Below are 19,841 nucleotides of genomic sequence, written 5' to 3'. Positions count from 1 at the left end.
TACCGCATTTCTGTAAACTGTATTGTTCCGCCGCAGTGGCAGCGCTGCAGAGGGAATCGCCAGCAAAAGCTGGCGATTCCCTGCAGAAGCCTATGGGCTTCTTACCGCAGCGCTGTTTGAGGGATCCATCACGGATCCCTCCCAGCATGCCCTGCGGCCGGCGCGTCACTCTGCGCATGCGCAGATGGACACCCGGGTCACAGACTCGGAAGTCCAGTGCCGGCACCGCATCGCAAGGGACAGCTCTTATCGCAAGAGCTGTCCCTTGCGTTAATGACAGCATATGTTAGAGCATATACCGTTATTAATAATGCGATGCCCGGCGATATAGGGCTGCGGATGTTATAACATCCCGCCCAGGAGCTGATTGGCTGCTGCGTTATCACTTTCTACTTTATCACTTAACAACATCCCACCCCTTGACCGAATCGCTGTTTCTGGTGGGCGGTACCTGCTGTAGAGGATTAAGGTGGGAGATTGATGTCCTGTACTTCCACACGTCTGTTGGGGCCCAGCTGTCTGTCTGCCTAATTTGATCTTCGCTCCAGATGCAATTGGCCGTACTGTGTATTTGAATCCAATTCCAGACACTCCATTGTGGCCTGTGCCCATAGCCATACCTATGCCTGTGCTGTATCGCTAGGCTGAAAGCTGTCAAAAATGATCTCTCAGACTACTGAAGGTAGTAATGTTGTATCGATATATATCGCCCACTGTGTAGGAACCTTTGCGGCCCTCATTCAGCTTAGATTATATCCGAACGGTCAGGCGATTATATCCCAGTATTGCGAAAGTCTCTGCCTAATTGACAGTCAGAGGCGTTCTGGGCGAGAGGGACGGGGAAGACAGTGTTGTCAGAAATGGTAGCGTGATTCCGGTCGCAGTGCTGCGATTGCAGAAGGTGCGTATAAAAATAAAATCCATGTACCTGAATATCCTGCTCTGTTTCTGTGACATCCCAATAACTGCTGTATTGTTTTTTTTAAAGATTACGGTCTAAACCAGTGTTTCCCTTGTGCTGGGTACAGATATGAACCAATCTGCAATTTGCAAAGTGAGTGACAGTTTGTGCGATGTCAGGGGCGTGTCTCCGGCCATATCTGTAACATTAAGGATATCACTGCTTAATTAGTACCTCAGTCCCTGGTACTTTTTTCCTAGAACGGCCACACCGATTTTGATTGGGTCCGAAAAATCGTGTTGATCGCATCGCATGCGACCAAATCGCATGCGATGCGACTGACGCGATGGACCCGATTTTTACATTGATTCAAATGTGAATAGGGTCCCTGGGACCTTTTCATACCCCTACTATCCACGTCGGTGTGGAGTTGAGAATATAAAGTGGCGCCTGAAGCGTGGCGAGCGCAGCGAGCCCCGCGAGGGGCCGTGCATAACTTCACAGGTATCCACGTCCCCTCGCTGCGCTCGCCACGCTTCGGGCTCGGAGGCTCGCTGCACTCGCCACACTTTATATTCTCAACTCCACACCGACGTGGATAGTGGGGGTATGAAAAGGTCGGAGGACGCGTACCGCCACCCCTCGCGGGCTCGCTTCGCTCGCCACGCTTTGGGTTGGCGTTAATCGGGGGGTGCCGTTCACAATGGGGGGGCATTCATTAATAGCCATGAGGGGGTATATACAATGGGAAATGGCCCATTTTGGGCCATTTCCCATTGTTTGCTATGTAAAATGTTGTTAATCGCGTCCATCACATCTTGTGCCATTACAATGGCACAAGACCGACGCGATCAACGCGATTACAATGTTAAAAATATTTTAACATTGAACCCTATGGCAAAATCGTGTTGATCGCGTTGGTCGCGTCGCGTGCCATGTTAGTGTCAACGTGATTTTGCCTTTGCCAGCAAAATGGACCTAATTTCAAAGGAAATCGGGTCCATCGCTTTAGTCGTGTACCTTAACTTAAGGTACACGATTACTAACGATTGTGGCCGTTCTAGTAAACAAGTACCGTCCCTTTAATTTAACTATCTGTGATCAAGCCTGAATAACCTTAAAACCTGGACTGTTCCCATGTTTTGAGGACAGAGTGTGACGCTTTGCTCTAATATAGGGGTAATAAACCCAGTCCTACTGCTTATAGCCCGTGTTGGACTAGGGCAGGGGTGGCCAAACCTGTCCTCAAGATCTACCAATGGTGCATGTTTTCCAGGCAACCTGTAGATCTATAGTAGGAATGAATGCAGCAAGTTTTAAAACGTGACAGTTAGTAATGACTACAGCTGTGCACCAGCTAGGTGACCTGGGGAATGTGACAGTTAGTAATGACTACAGCTGTGCACCAGCTAGGTGACCTGGGGAATGTGACAGTTAGTAATGACTACAGCTGTGCACCACCTAGGTGATCTGGGGAATGTGACAGTTAGTAATGACTACACCTGTGCACCACCTAGGTGATCTGGGGAATGTGACAGTTAGTAATGACTACAGCTGTGCACCAGCTAGGTAACCTGGAAAACATGGACCGTTGGTAGATCTCGAGGACCGGTTTGGCCACCCCTGGACTAGGGCATGAGGGGGCCACCGGGGGATGCCGTGATTGGGGCCTATGTTTGAGGGTGTGGCCAGTCTCCAGAGGGGGTGTGGCCAGTCACCACAGAGGTTTGTCTAAATACTGCTAGTGTTTGCATGATAATGTCCATATCAACAACAGGAATGCATTGTAGAGAATACACCATAGTCCTGTGTAATATGAGGTAACATACTGTATGTATAGTTCACGTGCAGTCTGGATGCTGACCACTAGAGGCTGCTGTGAGTCCCACAAGGGGTTTTCCCTTTGACCCTGTGGACCAGTCTGACCCTGCTAACAGGTCAAGTTTTCCAGACCACCTAGCTGGTGCACAGGTGCAGTTATTACTAAATGTCACATTTCCCGGAACACCTAGCTGGTGCACAGGTGCAGTTATTACTAAATGTCACATTTCCCGGAACACCTAGCTGGTGCACAGGTGCAGTTATTACTAAATGTCACATTTCCCGGAACACCTAGCTGGTGCACAGGTGCAGTTATTAAGGGCCCCATACATCAGCAATTAATTGTGACAATTTTCAGATATGGAGATGATTGCCACAATTAATTTTAGATGTGTGGGCTCCCCCTTTTGGCAATCCCAATCAAAATCGCCAATCGATTACTTAATCAGGTTTTTAAACATGTTTAATAATCTGGTATTATCTGCAGATCTTTTTTATATGTGTGGGCATTCCCAATTCGTCTTCTTCATCTATTTACATTATGAATAGCAATCGATTGGGCAATTTCCAGATATGAAGATGCAATCTTTAGATGGAAAAATCTGCCGATCACTGAAATAAATCTGTAATGTGTGGGCAAAGTCAGATAGATTGTAAAATCCATTTATCTGGCCAAAATATCCCTGGTTCTGGAAATCCATAAATTGTGATTGCTGATGTATGGGGCCCTTTACTTCAGCTACAGACAGCCAAAACCATCTCCTGCTGACTTATGGGCCCCATACATCAGCAATCACAATTTATGGATTTTCAGATATAGGGATATTTTGGATGGAAAATGGATTTTACAATCTATCTGACTTTGCCCACACATTACAGATTAAAGGGCCCCATACATCAGCAATTAATTGTGACAATTTTCAGATATGGAGATGATTGCCACAATTAATTTTAGATGTGTGGGCTCCCCCTTTTGGCAATCCCAATCAAAATCGCCAATCGATTGCTTAATCAGGTTTAATAATCTGGTATTATCTGCAGATCTTTTTTTATATGTGTGGGCATTCCCAATTCGTCTTCTTCATCTATTTACATTATGAACAGCAATCGATTGGGCAATTTCCAGATATGAAGATGCAATCTTTAGATGGAAAAATCTGCCGATCACTGAAATAAATCTGTAATGTGTGGGCAAAGTCAGATAGATTGTAAAATCCATTTATCTGGCCAAAATATCCCTATATCTGAAAATCCATAAATTGTGATTGCTGATGTATGGGGCCCATTACTAAATGTCACATTTCCCGGAACACCTAGCTGGTGCACAGGTGCAGTTATTACTAAATGTCACATTTCCCGGAACACCTAGCTGGTGCACAGGTGCAGTTATTACTAAATGTCACATTTCCCGGAACACCTAGCTGGTGCACAGGTGCAGTTATTACTAAATGTCACATTTCCCGGAACACCTAGCTGGTGCACAGGTGCAGTTATTACTAAATGTCACATTTCCCGGAACACCTAGCTGGTGCACAGGTGCAGTTATTACTAAATGTCACATTTCCCAGAACACCTAGCTGGTGCACTCACTGTGATGTTTCTCAGACCACCTGCTAAATGTCACATATTGAAACGTGTGCTGCATTCATTCCTAACAGACACATTCTACAGATGCACACTTGGCCTGGAAAACAAGGACTGTCGAGGTCACTCTAGAGGACAAGTCTACCCCTGCTTAATCAGTAAACGCTTTGCCTGCTGCCCTGCATGCTAATCCAAAGTATACGGCCAGGAGGATCTTGCCAGCGCCACCAGCAGATCATTGTCCACTGAAGTAAAGTGGTTCCGGGTGGTAGCAGCTACCCTCTTAAAACCAGAGCGAACTCAGGGGTAGATGTATGATGCAGTGATGAGGGAGGAGAAGTGGTAAAGTGCCTGGTACTTTATCACTGGCCAATCAGCTCCTGACTGTTAAGTTGCAGACTGGGTTTAAAAAGGGAGAGTTAGTAGCTGATTGGCCGGTGATAAAGTACCAGTCACTATATCACTTCTCCTCCCGGATTCAGTATTGAATCCCGGCGGTCGGGATCCCGGCGTTCAGAATCCCGACGCCGGAATCCCGACAGCCGAAAACCCGACAAGGGGGGGACGTGGATCGCCCCCCCCCTTGCGGGCTCGCTGCGCTCGTCACGCAGCGGGCCCGGTGCCTTGCTACGCTCGGCACACTAATTTATTCTCCCTCCAGGGGTGTCGTGGACACCCACGGAGGGAGAATGTGTCGGGATTTCGGCGGTCGGGATTCCGGCGTCGGGATTCTGAACGCCGGGATCCCGACCGCCGGGATTTTAACTGCATCCCCTCCTCCATGATCAATGCTTCATATATCTACCCCTCAGTGAGTGTCTGGTGGTGGAGTACAGCCAATAGGACTGACTGCACACGTGACAAGGGACTGTGTTGTCTCTGGAAGTGACGATTAATTTGCAATGTGATTGACGGTTCACGAGTATTTGGGGGAGGAAAAAACACGGGTGCCTCTACCATACCTCCCAACGTGACCCTCTCCAGGATACAATGCTCTGTTTCTGGACTTCCCTCCTAATGTATGATTACCATCACCTGTGCAGATGCACCTTTCTTATCAATTAACCTGTTTAAAACAGGTGATGGCAATCATACATTAAAAGTCCAGAAACAGAGCAATGTGTCCATCCTGGAGAGGGTCGTGTTGGGAGGTATGGCCTATTGTGAATCTGTGCACACAAAGGGAATTTGTACGCAGTTTCTTGCCGGTGAGCATCTCACTAAAGATCTTTGCGCCTGTTTTTCCCATATCCGCTGCGCGTGGGATCACAGCTGCGACTACCCTAGCGTACATTTTTCTGGATCTTGCGCGGTAACTTGTACGTTCATAGTAATATTCCATGAACAACAAGGCAGCTGCTCTTCCCACCGCACAGCGGGAAAACGGACCCCGGACTCTGCTTGAACCTGATGTTTGTATAACAGCTGGGAAACTGTAAGATGTCACTGCCCGTGTCCACACGGGGGACACAATTGGCAGCGTGCATGGAATTTTCTGACACGATGGGTGGGTCACGTGCAGTGGGAGACTGGAATGTTCCGGATGATAAACAGCAGCACATGTTACTACCAGTAAAAATAGCCCCAGCTATCTGGGAATGACTCACCCATCGGACACAATGCCCTCTGCGATCTCACACACCAAGACAAAGAGGAGGATGAACGTCAAGATCCAACGCAGGTTGTGCCCTGGGAAGTGCAGCCAGGTACTGTGGTGAATGTGGACCTTGGAGCTCTGGCTGCCCCATCCTGCAAAAGAGAGGGTAAAGGATCAGACATGGGTGCTGGGTAATAACAGAAACGTCTCCGGAATCTCTGGAAAGATGGCTCCTTACCGCCCCAGCTTATAACAGAGACACCAGAAGGTCTTACCTGAGTGCTGGGTAATAAAATAAATGTCTCCACAATCTCTGGGAACATGGCTGCTTACTATCCCAGCCTATATAAGAAACACCAGAGGTCAGACCTGAGTGGTGGACAATAACATAAATGTCTCCAGGATCTCTGGGAACATGGTCTCCAGGATCTCTGGGAACATGGCTTCTTACGATCACAGACTATACTAGAGACAACAGAGGTCAGACGAGAGTGCTGGGTAATAACAGAAATGTCTCCAGGATCCATGGGAACATGGCTTCTTACCATCCCAGCCTATAACAGAGACACCAGAAGGCCTGACCTGAGTGCTGGGTAATAAAATAAATGTCTCCAGGATCTCTGGGAAGATGGCCCCTACCTGTACTAGAGACATCAAAGGGCCAGACCTGACGCCTGGGTAAAAAAAATAATGTCTCCAGGATCTCTGGGAACATGGCTGCTTACTATCCCAGCCTATACTAGAAACACCAGAGGTCAGACCTAAGTGGTGAACAACAACATAAATGTCTCCAGGAACATGGCCCCTACCTGTACTAGAGACACACCAATGGGCCAGACCTGATTCCTGGGTGATAAATCATGTCTACAGGATCTCTGGGAACATGGCTTCTTTCCATCCCAGACTATACTAGAGACAACAGAGGTCAGACGTAAGTCATACTTGCCTACCTGACACTCTCCATGCGGGAGAAAATGCAGACCTGGGCTTCCCTGGTAATGTAGGATTGCCATCACCTGTGGTGACACCTTTCTTATCAGTTACCCAGCTCCCCACAGGTGCTGGCAATCCTACATTATCCATACCTCCCAGCATGCCCCTCTCCAGGAGGATACAATGCTCTGTTCCTGGGCTTCCCTGGTAATGTATGATTGCCAGCACCTGTGGTGACACCTTTCTTATCAGTTACCTAGCTCCCCACAGGTGCTGGCAATCATACATTATCTATACCTCCCAGCATGCCCCTCTCCAGGAGGACACAGTGCTCTGTTCCTGGGCTTCCCTGGTCATGTATGATTGCCAGCACCTGTGGTGACACCTTTCTTATCAGTTACCTGGCTCCCCACAGGTGCTGGCAATCATACATTATACATATCTCCCAGCATGCCCCTCTCCAGGAGGACACAATGCTCTGTTCCTGGGCTTCCCTGGTCATGTATGATTGCCAGCACCTGTGGTGACACCTTTCTTATCAGTTACCTACCTCCCCACAGGTGCTGGTAATCATACATTACCAGGGAAGTCCAGGAACAGAGCATTTTCTCCCTCATGGAGAGGGTCAGGTAGGCAAGTATGACGTGAGTGCAGGGTAATAATGTCTTCGGATCCCTGGGAACATGGCGTCTTACTGGCAGATGTGTAAGCTGTATTTTGTACACAGATGAGATTTTAAAACTATTTCCCCCCTGAGAGGACATTAATCTCATGAACGCTCTGCGCCCCAGATTAATTGTAGGCACATAAATATTTTATTCCATATTATGGGGAATATTATCTGTACAGCTCTTCTCTGAGATAAATAAGTGATTTAATTAGTGCTCATCCGGAACGCCTAATGGCCTGTTGTGTTTATGAGTAACACAATAGATATGCAAATTCAGCCCCCACCTGTTCCTGAGCCCCCATTTTCCAACCGAATCCGGATGACAGGTGCACAGTCAAAAGGTCATTGCCAAAAGGTTGACACACAAAAGGTCAACATTGGCAAAAGGTGGACATGGCAATGACCGACACGTCAAAATGTTGACATGAGTTGTTCACAACTGTTTTTTTCTATTTTTTGTTGTTGTTGTTGTTTTACTTTTCATACTTTTAAGTAGACCGGGAACAATAAAGTGTGCTAAGCGCTGCGGTAGTGGAGCTTCACAAATTAGGGGTCAGGTGTCAAAACTGAAACGCACAATGTCGACATTAATAAAAAAAAAGGTAGACTTGCAAAATGTCTGCCACATGAAAAGGTTGACAAGTTTTTCACCATTTTTTGGTATTACTGGCGACACCTGAGTACGTGGACCCGAAATTAGTGTACAGCGCCTCCTTGCATGGCAAGGCCACGTGTATGGTGATATGTCGACATATCGCTTGTGTTGACCTTTTGACTGCTAGTGGGGGACACAGGACAAGCAGATGAGGCTGCAGTTACTGCGGGATGGATGACAGGAAAATGACGCCTGCAGCTTCCTGCAATTATTTCCCTCCCTGTTTTCATCAAGCAGAATTAAGTTATAAATAATTACAGAATTTCTCGTTAGCCCGGCTGGCATTATCCCGCATTCTTATGTGACATAATTATATAGGATCAGGGACTTCGCTGTAATACGAAACATTGTCAATTACATTTCTGAACTTCTAAATAAAGTGTTTCCATGGTAACCAGAGGCGTTTCTACACCCCCACCTGTCATTATCACCTCCGGAATGTGGGAGTTATTCAACATTGGCTTTATTTTAACCCCAGAAAATGACTACCCGGAGTCCACATCTTCCCCGAGGGGCATTATCACAGCTGGCAGCTGGCCCCTGGGACAAAGCATTATGGTGACGTTACCCACCATTTACTACGATGCCGACTCTCCGCTCCTCAAAAGACTTTTATTAAACAAAAAAAAAAAAAGAGAGAATATCTGTCCACACCTGTGTACAACAAATCTCCCTAAAATAAGTTATGTATTATACTTCCGTAAAAGATGGAAGTTTTAGAGAAGACACATACTGCTTATTACAGAGCCGCTTTCCTGCCTGGAATCCCAGAGGGGCATTTTAGAAGCAGAACTTGTTAGGCTGACTTGCAGTCTCCTAGGTAACATGTACATGCAGCAGATTGGTGTTATTATATGTGGAACACCTGAGGGGTAAATGTGTTAAATTGACTAACAATTACAAGGATGACTATTGGTCAGATATACTAGCCTCCGAGTTTGGGGGTTTATTCTAGTTCATTCTTTCTGACAAAATCCTTCTTAGATGGACAAAACCATGTGCACTGCAGGGGGGCAGATGTAACATGTGCAGAGAGAATTAGATTTGGGTGAGTTATTTTGTTTCTGTGCAGGGAAAATACTGACTGCATGATTTTACACTTCAATATAGATCTCACTTTGAAGAAAAACCCCACCCAAATCTAATTCTCTCTGCACAAGTTACATCTGCCCCACCCGCAGTGCACATGGTTTTGTCCATCTAAGAAGGATTTTGTCAGAAAGAATGGACTAGAATAACCCCCCAAGTGGGATACCGGCTGAATTTTTTTTTTTTAAAGGGGCATTTATTTACAAGGCAAGGTGTTCAGGTTGTATCCTGCGTTCCATCCCCGACATAAGATGACTTCAGGACATACTATATGGTGATAGAAGAAACCCAACCTCTCCGCCTGTGCTTTTATGTTCTAAGCAATTGTAGCAGGTTACACCATTGTACGGTCCCCTGGCTTTTGCCTCCTGTACATAGAGCTTCTTTGGAATTTTAAAACTTAGCAGCCCATCTATCAAAAAATGATGAAACTCACTGTGAATGACAAAACGGGTTGTATGTGATAAATGGTGCTTCAGCCAATCACATCCCAACTGTCATTTTTCCAAAGTATGATAAGAGCTGAACACTTGACAGTTGGGAGCTGAATGCCTGGAGCACCATTTATCATATCATGGGTGGGATGTATTAAAATACATTGCCGCCCCTCACCACCGGACCACACCTCATCCTCCTCTCACACTGGGAAGCCTAAGCACGCTGTCCACTTAGTACATCCCGCCCCATGGGGACCATTTAACAAAGATCGCATATACAATGCATTCTGGGCAGAATTTTACTGCCCAGGATCGCATTATAATATGCGATCCTATTGCGGGGATGTATGTCCTGGCACATGCAAGGAGCCTGACCCTGTGATGCACTCAGCCGGGGGTCTGCGCATGCGTGGGTGGTTAGCGCCGACCCCCGGCTGACCAGCACGATCTGTAGCCCATAGTCTACAATGGGCTACCACCATCTCAGAATGGCAGTAGCCCCACGACCTGATGCGATGCTGCCCAATATTGCTACATCGGGCAGCATCCCATCCCCTATAGCAACCTATAGGCGATGCAGCTGTGAGGGATTGCAGTAGGGATCAGAGATTCCTGCTGTGGTCCCTCCTGATACTTAATATTTGCGGCTAATTCCTCAAAACGGGTCTTTTCAGGGAATTATTCAATAGTAAATGGGCCCCTTCGTCTGTAGGCTCCTTGGCACCAGGGAGTGAAGGAAATAATAAATAAGCTCTGAAAAGTGCTTTGTGAAGTCATAATAAATAAAGATTAGTAATAAACCGGTGTGACACATACACAGATATTATGTGATCGTATATCGTGTGACTCTGTGGACACATTCCGTAGTGTAATAAGTATACAATGTGTAATACGCACAATTCCTGTGATTTAGAGACCATCTAATGGAAATCTAGAAGTAATAAATTACAGGAAATTGGATGCGTCTGCCCAGTGTCTGTTATATGGTATAAGACAGAGCTTGGGGAATGGGCATAAAGTTAGGCTGCGCTCATGCACTGCTTCCGAGTAATGTGATCTAATCTGTACGAGGGGCTGACGGTTCTATGCTGGATTGTAGGTCAGAGTCACTGCATCAGAGTAATGTGATGTAATCTGTACGAGGGGCTGCCGGTTCTATGCTGGACTGTAGGCCAGAGTCACTGCATCACAGTAATGTGATCTAATCTGTAATAGGGGCTGCCGGTTCTATACTGGACTGTACAGTAGGTTGGGGTCACTGCATCAGAGTAATGTGATCTAATCTGTACGAGGGGCTGCCGGTTCTATGCTGGACTGTAGGTCAGAGTCACTGCATCAGAGTAATGTGATCTAATCTGTACGAGGGTCTGCAGGTTCTATGCTGCACTATACAGTAGGTCGGGGTCACTGCATCAGACTAATGTGATGTAATCTGTACGAGGGGTTGACGGTTCTATGCTGGACTGTAGGTCAGAGTCAATGCATCAGAGTGTGATGTAATCTGTACGAGGGGCTGCCGGTTCTATGCTGGACTGTAGGTCAGAGTCACTGCATCAGAGTTATGTGATCCAATCTGTACGAGGGGCTGCAGGTTCTATGGTGGACTGTAGGTCAGAGTCACGTGATCTAATCTGTATGAGGGTCTGCCGCTTATATGGTGGACTGTAGGTCAGAGTCACTGCATCAGAGTAATGTGATCTAATCTGTACAATGGGCTGCCGGTTTTATGCTGGACTGTAGGTCAGAGTCACTGCATCAGAGTAATATGATCTAATCTGTATGAGGGGCTGCAGGTTCTATGCTGCACTGTACAGTAGGTCAAGGTCACTGCATCAGAGTAATGTGATCTAATCTGTACGAGGGGCTGACGGTTTTATGCGGGACTGTAGGTCAGAGTCACTGCATCAGAGTAATGTGATCTAATCTGTACGAGGGGCTGCCGGTTCTTTGCTGGACTTTGCAGTAGGTCGGGGTCACTGCATCATACTAATGTGATCTAATCTGTACGAGGGGCTGACAGTTCTATGCTGGACTGTAGGTCAGAGTCAATGCATCAGAGTAATGTGATGTAATCTGTACGAGGGGCTGCCGGTTCTATGCTGGATTGTAGGTCAGAGTCACTGCATCAGAGTAATGTGATCTAATCTGTACTAGGGGCTGCCTGTTCTATGTTGGACTGTAGGTCAGAGTCACTGCATCAGAGTAATGTGATCTAATCTGTACGAGGGGCTGCCGGTTCTATGCTGGACTGTAGGTCAGAGTCACTGCATCAGAGTAATGTGATCTAATCTGTACGAGGGGCTGCCGGTTTTATGCTGGACTGTAGGTCAGAGTCACTGCATCAGAGTAATGTGATCTAATCTGTACGAGGGGCTGCCGGTTTTATACTGGACTGTAAGTCAGAGTCACTGCATCAGAGTAATGTGATCTAATCTGTATGAGGGGCTCCGTTTCTATGCTGAACTGTACAGTAGGTCAAGGCCACTGCATCAGAGTAATGTGATCTAATCTGTAAGAGGGGCTGCCGCTTATATGGTGGACTGTAGGCCAGAGTCACTGCATCAGAGTAATGTGATCTAATCTGTATGAGGGGCTCAGTTTTTATGCTGGACTGTACAGTAGGTCAAGGCCACTGCATCAGAGTAATGTGATCTAATCTGTACAATGGGCTGCCGGTTTTATGCTGGACTGTAGGTCAGAGTCACTGCTTCAGAGTAATGTGATCTAATCTGTACAAGGGGCTGCAGGTTCTATGCTGCACTGTACAGTAGGTCAAGGTCACTGCATCAGAGTAATGAGATCTAATCTGTATGAGGGGCTCTGTTTTTATGCTGGACTGTACAGTAGGTCAAGGCCACTGCATCAGAGTAAGGTGATCTAATCTGTATGAGGGGCTCTGTTTTTATGCTGGACTGTACAGTAGGTCAAGGCCACTGCATCAGAGTAATGTGATCTAATCTGTACAATGGGCTGCCGGTTTTATGCTGGACTGTAGGTCAGAGTCACTGCATCAGAGTAATGTGATCTAATCTGTATGAGGGGCTGCCGGTTTTATGCTGGACTGTAGGTCAGAGTCACTGCATCAGAGTAATGTAATCTAATCTGTATGAGGGGCTGCCGGTTTTATGCTGGACTGTACGTCAGAGTCACTGCATCAGAGTAATGTGATCTAATCTGTACGAGGGGCTGCCGGTTATATGCTGGACTGTAGGTCAGAGTCACTGCATCAGAGTAATGTGATCTAATCTGTACGAGGGGCTGCCGGTTATATGCTGGACTGTAGGTCAGAGTCACTATATCTGTGTCCGGGAGATTAACTATCTGCCCAACTGGCCACACCTGGGTGTCACCTTTTGAGTGCTGTCACTAAAGTGCCGACTCCTCAGTGACAAGATTCATGCCGACTCCTACTGTCATTAAAGGTAGGGAAGCTATTGGCCCCAGGGCAACTAACTAGTGAGGGCCCATACTAATAAAATGGTGAGTATGATATGCTGTGATGTCATTAATAAAAACCCCATAGAGCACGATTGTGCATGATCCTGAGGTTATGTGCAAAAAGTTCTGAAAACCCATTTGGTGCAAGTATTATGTACACGCGGAGGGAGTTTTTGTCCACACAGATGCACATAAGGGAGATGCACATAAGGGGAGGAGTTTGTAACAGCATTTGCATAAAACCCCGAACTAAAGGGGCCCATACAGGTTGAAAGTCCGACACCAACTCAACTTTTTTATGGTCCATATAATGGGCAAAACCAGTGCTTGTGGCTTCCAATCCCAACATAGGTGGAGAACCACAAGCGAATCCTTGGATGACTTCTAAGCACAATTTACTTAATTTTATATTTTCTCTGAATTTATCTTCCATCAATACAATTTTATTTAAAAATGTAATTTCGTTTTCATGGAAGGGTAAGGATACAGAAAAAGAAAAGGGAGGGTGGAGGGAGGGAGGGAAGTCAGCGGTTACCAACCAGTATAGTACAATAAGCTATACAGAGACCGGACAACCATCTCAAATATCATTTTTCTGAATTTCTCAATAAAAAAAACATTTGGGCTACGGGTGCTGTGAAAACAAATCTGATTCTCTAAGGTTTCATGGCTCAAGAAAAGTTTGAGTACCCCCCACCCTAGAGTTTAGCCCTAACCTATCCACCCAAAGCCTAACCCTAATGTAGGCAATTTAAAGCTGTCATGCAGTTGCCTGTTAACATTTTAACAGTGTAGACATCATGTCGACATTCACAACACTGTCACTGTCGACATAATGACTACTTCCTCTTGGAGGAATGCCACTTTATAACATAGATGTTATAGGTGGAGTAGTAGTTATTCTACTGCCTAGCTCTGTGCCATCACACTATGGGGGATATCCTAATAGGTTTGGTCAGGGCTATCCTGTTATCCCTGATGTCAGCATACTCTTCCCTAATAACACATGGGACTTAACCCCACTGCCATGTTTACCCCCCCCCCCCATTGTGGGTCAGTTTTGGCTGGTAAAAATACAGCCACTAATAGGATACCGCAATATTGACCATTGGTCACATAGTAATATCCGGAAGTTTTTTTAGGCTGAAGCAGCTTGTACTAATTAGGCACACAGATCCCTTATTGCACATTTCTTACCCTTATCCCGCGTGTGGTATAGGGTTCCGACAGTCGGACCCCGACAGTCATTAGCCCGACGTTGGGATCCCGACTGGCCGGACTCAGACAGCATGGCGAGCGCAACAAAGCCCCTTGCGGGCACGCTGCGCTCGCCATGCTGAGGACACGGTGGCTCACTACGATCGCCACCTATTCTATTCTCCCTCTATGGGGGTCGTGAATAGCCGGTGGCCGTCAGGAACCCGTCTGTCTGTGTTTTAACAGTCGGGATCCCGACATCGGGTAAATGACTGTAGGGATCCCAACTGTCGGGACCCCGTCCGGCACCCCCTTATACCCCCCCCCCCCACTGTCTGCCAATTATACCTCATTACATGAAAAAACTGAACCTACATCATTCTGATCAGACAAAGAAGGGAGAGGGGTATCAAGTCTTGGAGACAGATAAAGTGTCAAATGAATGAACATAGACGGGCCAATTCAATTGTTTTGGGCATCCATTTTTTCTGAATAAACCGAACTGTTTAGATGCCCAAATAGTTGTTTTTGTTTGCCCATGCATAGCGGGCAGGTCATGCCCAAGCAGACAGGGTTTAACTGCGTAAACCCATCAAAACTCCTTATTTGCACATCTGACATGTAGCGCACATTAGTTCCCGCACCTGCAGGAACAAATATCACTCCCGCTGCTACTGGAGCAACAATTGAATTGCTCTGTTTTCCGCCTCCTAGTGGTACCCGTGTACAGAAACAATTGAATCAGCCCCATAGGTGTCTATTTATTAATGGTCGGATATTCAATGCCATCTGGGGTCGCGATTTTAGCGTCCACAACCACAATGCAGTATGTGATTATTCTGCCAGGGTGTAACAAACTACACCAGGAAAAGGGTCCCGTCCCTGCGATGTGTTCGGCCTGGTTGAGAGAATCCTGCAATTGCCAGGGAGGATTCTAGGGGAACCCTCGGGGGGGGGGGGGGGCACAGAACGTCCCTGGATGGCAGGAATAAGTCGTTGTGCCGCATCCCTGGAGAATCCCTCTCTCCGGAGTCTGACCAGGCGAGAAGTATGTATAACTGGTAACAGAGGCCGCTGGCCTGCTCACACCACACACAGAGCGTATGATGACATCACATAACATTGCAGGACCTGACTTCTCCCACACATTCCCACCTGTACAAGGTGGCCAGAAGGTCAGAGGGCCAAAATACTACATCGGGGATCCCCCTTGCACATGTGCTCCGTCACAAATTACAACCTGTGGTTCCTGTACCTCTCCAGGCAAAGCCCCATGCTAATGTACTACTTTCCTGTAACAATATAGATTGCAAGCTCTATGGACCATGAATGCTCCGGTTATCAGTGGATAGTTTTAACAAAATCTGTGCATGAACCTTGTCTGGAATGTCAGACGTTAGCAGATTAATGCTGGCAGTAGGTCCAGTGTGTACAGTATACAATGCAGTGTGTAGCCCTATATACACTATACACTATATACACTGTGCATATCCCATACCTCCAGTGTGCAGCATACAATATGCATAATGATACTACAGTGCCAGTGTACAATGTGCAGTATAACCAGTGTATGACCCAGTATATGATCCAGTGCACAATTGCAGTGTAACCTATGGATCAGTGCAGTTTAACAGGGTCTGACCTAGTGATCCAGTGCCCAATGTGCAGTGTAACCAGGGTATGACCTAGGGATCCAGTGCCCAATGTGCAGTGTAACCAGGGTATGACCTAGGGATCCAGTGCCCAATGTGCAGTGTAACCAGGGTATGACCTACAGATCCAGTGCATAGTGTGCAGTGTAACCAGGGTCTGACCTAGGGATCCAGTGCCCAATGTGCAGTGTAACCAGAGTATGACCTAGGGATCCAGTGCATAGTGTGCAGTGTAACCAGAGTATGACCTAGGTATCCAATGCCCAATGTACAGTGTAACCAGGGTCTGATCTAGGGATCCAGTGCCCAATGTGCAGTGTAACCAGGATCTGACCTAGGGATCCAGTGCCCAATGTGCAGTGTAACCAGGGTATGACCTACAGATCCAGTGCATAGTGTGCAGTGTAACCAGGGTATGACCTAGGGATCCAGTGCCCAATGTGCAGTGTAACCAGGGTATGACCTAGGGATCCAGTGCATAGTGTGCAGTGTAACCAGAGTATGACCTAGGTATCCAATGCCCAATGTACAGTGTAACCAGGGTCTGATCTAGGGATCCAGTGCCCAATGTACAGTGTAACCAGGATCTGACCTAGGGATCCAGTACCCAATGTGCAGTGTAACCAGGGTATGACCTACAGATCCAGTGCATAGTGTGCAGTGTAACCAGGGTCTGACCTAGGGATCCAGTGCCCATGTGCAGGGTAACCAGGGTCTGACCTAGGGATCCAGTGCATAGTGTGCAGTGTAACCAGAGTATGACCTAGGGATCCAGTGCCCAATGTGCAGTGTAACCAGGGTATGACCTAGGGATCCACTGCCCAATGTGCAGTGTAACCAGGGTATGACCTAGGGATCCAGTAACCAATGTGCAGTGTAACCAGGGTATGACCTAGGGATCCAGTGCATAGTGTGCAGTGTAACCAGGGTATGACCTAGGGATCCAGTGCATAGTGTGCAGTGTAACCAGGGTATGACCTAGGGATCCAGTGCCCAATGTGCAGTGTAACCAGGGTATGACCTAGGGATCCAGTGCCCAGTGTGCAGTGTAACCAGGGTATGACCTAGGGATCCAGTGCCCAGTGTGCAGTGTAACCAGGGTCTGACCTAGGGATCCAGTGCCCAATATGCAGTGTAATCAGTGTATGACCTAGGGATCTACTGCCCAATGTGCAGTGTAACCAGGGTATGACCTAGGGATCCTGTGCATAGTGTGCAGTGTAACCAGGGTATGACCTAGGGATCCAGTAACCAATGTGCAGTGTAACCAGGGTATGACCTAGGGATCCTGTGCATAGTGTGCAGTGTTACCAGGGTATGACCTAGGGATCCAGTGCCCAATGTGCAGTGTAACCAGGGTATGACCTAGAGATCCAGTGCCCAGTGTGCAGTGTAACCAGGGTCTGACCTAGGGATCCAGTGCCCAATGTGCAGTGTAACCAGGGTATGACCTAGGGATCCAGTGCCCAGTGTGCAGTGTAACCAGGGTCTGACCTAGGGATCCAGTGTCCAATGTGCAGTGTAATCAGTGTATGACCTAGGGATCCAGTGCCCAGTGTGCAGTGTAACCAGGGTATGACCTAGGGATCCAGTGCCCAATGTGCAGTGTAACCAGGGTATGACCTAGGGATCCAGTGCCCAATGTGCAGTGTAACCAGGGTATGACCTAGGGATCCAGTGCCCAGTGTGCAGTGTAACCAGGGTCTGACCTAGGGATCCAGTGCCCAATGTGCAGTGTAACCAGGGTATGACCCAGGGATCCTGTGCATAGTGTGCAGTGTTACCAGGGTATGACCTAGGGATCCAGTGCCCAATGTGCAGTGTAACCAGGGTATGACCTAGGGATCCAGTGCCCAGTGTGCAGTGTAACCAGGGTCTGACCTAGGGATCCAGTGCCCAATGTGCAGTGTAACCAGGGTATGACCTAGGGATCCAGTGCCCAGTGTGCAGTGTAACCAGGGTCTGACCTAGGGATCCAGTGCCCAATGTGCAGTGTAATCAGTGTATGACCTAGGGATCCAGTGCCCAATGTGCAGTGTAACCAGGGTATGACCTAGGGATCCAGTGCCCAATGTGCAGTGTAACCAGGGTATGACCTAGGGATCCAGTGCCCAATGTGCAGTGTAACCAGGGTCTGACCTAGGGATCCAGTGCCCAATGTGCAGTGTAACCAGGGTATGACCTAGGGATCCAGTGCCCAATGTGCAGTGTAACCAGGGTCTGACCTAGGGATCCAGTGCCCAATGTGCAGTGTAACCAGGGTATGACCTAGGGATCCAGTGCCCAATGTGCAGTGTAACCAGGGTATGACCTAGGGATCCAGTGCCCAATGTGCAGTGTAACCAGGGTATGACCTAGGGATCCTGTGCATAGTGTGCAGTGTAACCAGGGTATGACCTAGGGATCCAGTAACCAATGTGCAGTGTAATCAGTGTATGACCTAGGGATCCAGTGCCCAATGTGCAGTGTAACCAGGGTCTGACCTAGGGATCCAGTGCCCAATGTGCAGTGTAACCAGGGTCTGACCTAGGGATTCAGAGCAATATGTAGTAGGCTGCAGTATGACCCCCCCTGGCTATGCAGCAGGAGTTGGGTCGCCCTATCCGGTACTCACCGATGAAGAGGATGGGGAAGGTGATGAAGAGCAGGAACACATGGGGCACCACGTTCAGAGCATCCACGAAGCAGCCGTTGTTCAGGACCCCATTGTCCACGTTGTAAGCGGAGGAATTGTTGTCGCTGCCGCAGAAAGCCAGCGCCATGGTGCAGCCGGGGGGGAGACTACCTGGGGTGCAGCCGGGCACAGGCAGGGGGCCCCATCCCTGCTCAGGGGGCTCCACACGGGTCTGCTGCCTGCAGCATCACAGCTCCGGCCGGGGACACCGGGCAGGGGGCAGCTGAGGGGACGCGGCAGGGACCGCTCATCACTCAGGGACAGCAGGGGACGGTGGTGCTGGGGAGTGCAGGTGTCAGGGTGGGTGCTGGGGGTTCTCTCCTCTCCTATGTGGGTACAGAAGGGGTCTCTCCGCTTCTGGGGGGTGGCTTCCCTTCTGGATGAGTGCCGGGGTCCTCTCCCCTTCTGGATAAGTGCCGGGGTCCTCTCCCCTCCTGGGTGAGTGCTGGGGGTCTCTCCCCTCCTGGGTGGGTGCAGGGGGTCTCTCCCCTCCTGGGTGGGTGCAGGGGGGGGTCTCACCTTCCTCCTGGCGGTAGAGGTGGTATTTCTGCCCTTCTGGCTGGTAATGGGGGAGGTGGGTCTTTCCCCCTCTAGATGGGTGTTGGGTGTCCCAGGTGGGTGCTGGCTGGGGGCTGTCTCTGCGCTGCTGGTGGATGCTGATGATATGGCCCCGGCCTCAGTCAGCCCTGGCTTGGAGATGTGGTGGTGGGCTCCTAGCTGTATCCTCCATCTGTCCCCGCAGCTAAATGCTGCTCAGTATATGCATCCATCTAGATGTAGTAGAGCTGCAGCTACATTGTCACACACAGAGGATGTGCAGATCCCCCTCCCACCCGGATATTAACCCTTTCCCTGCTGCTGCCTGCTGGCACTGAGCTGTGTATACTGTATACATCATGTATACCGTATATGTATCATTGCTGTGTGTGCAGTCAGCTCTCCTGGTCCGGCTGCCACTGGGGGGACTGCAGCAGAATGGAAATATATACATTCCTATAGGAATGATACATATGTCCAATGCACGGGGATAGGGACATGTAAATGAGAAAGTCGTGACATCCCAATAGGGATCTATTAACCATATAGCTGCATATAGGTCCATCAGGCATAATGCTTCTAACCCCATCCCCTCCCCCAGCCAATAAGGAGCTGACTCGGTCATTGTTTCCCTGTTCTCTGTCCCCAGGGCTAGC

At 48.3% G+C, this 19,841-nt stretch overlaps 1 protein-coding gene across 2 annotated transcripts in view; it reads right to left on the bottom strand.

Annotated features, from left to right (window-relative positions):
• The window catches only part of ABCC8 (ATP binding cassette subfamily C member 8), a 113,210-nt gene extending 93,595 nt beyond the window's left edge, over positions 1-19,615 (bottom strand). Inside the window, exons 1-2 of one of the 2 annotated variants that reach the window (XM_083164598.1) lie at positions 18,589-19,615; positions 5,914-6,055 (exon numbers count right to left, since the gene is read on the bottom strand). In XM_083164598.1, coding sequence (XP_083020724.1) covers positions 5,914-6,055; positions 18,589-18,736 — 290 coding nt within the window. In that variant the 5' untranslated portion in view covers positions 18,737-19,615. The remainder of the gene's footprint in view (positions 1-5,913; positions 6,056-18,588) is intronic. The other variant, XM_083164597.1, reaches the window with a different exon arrangement.
• Positions 19,616-19,841: the final 226 nt, after the last annotated feature.

This window comes from Crinia signifera, chromosome 11 (genome assembly GCF_055691185.1).
Source record: "Crinia signifera chromosome 11, ASM5569118v1, whole genome shotgun sequence".
Taxonomy (NCBI): domain Eukaryota; kingdom Metazoa; phylum Chordata; class Amphibia; order Anura; family Myobatrachidae; genus Crinia; species Crinia signifera.
Note: the sequence above shows the minus strand (reverse complement) of the source record. Positions and strands in the feature narration are given on the sequence as shown.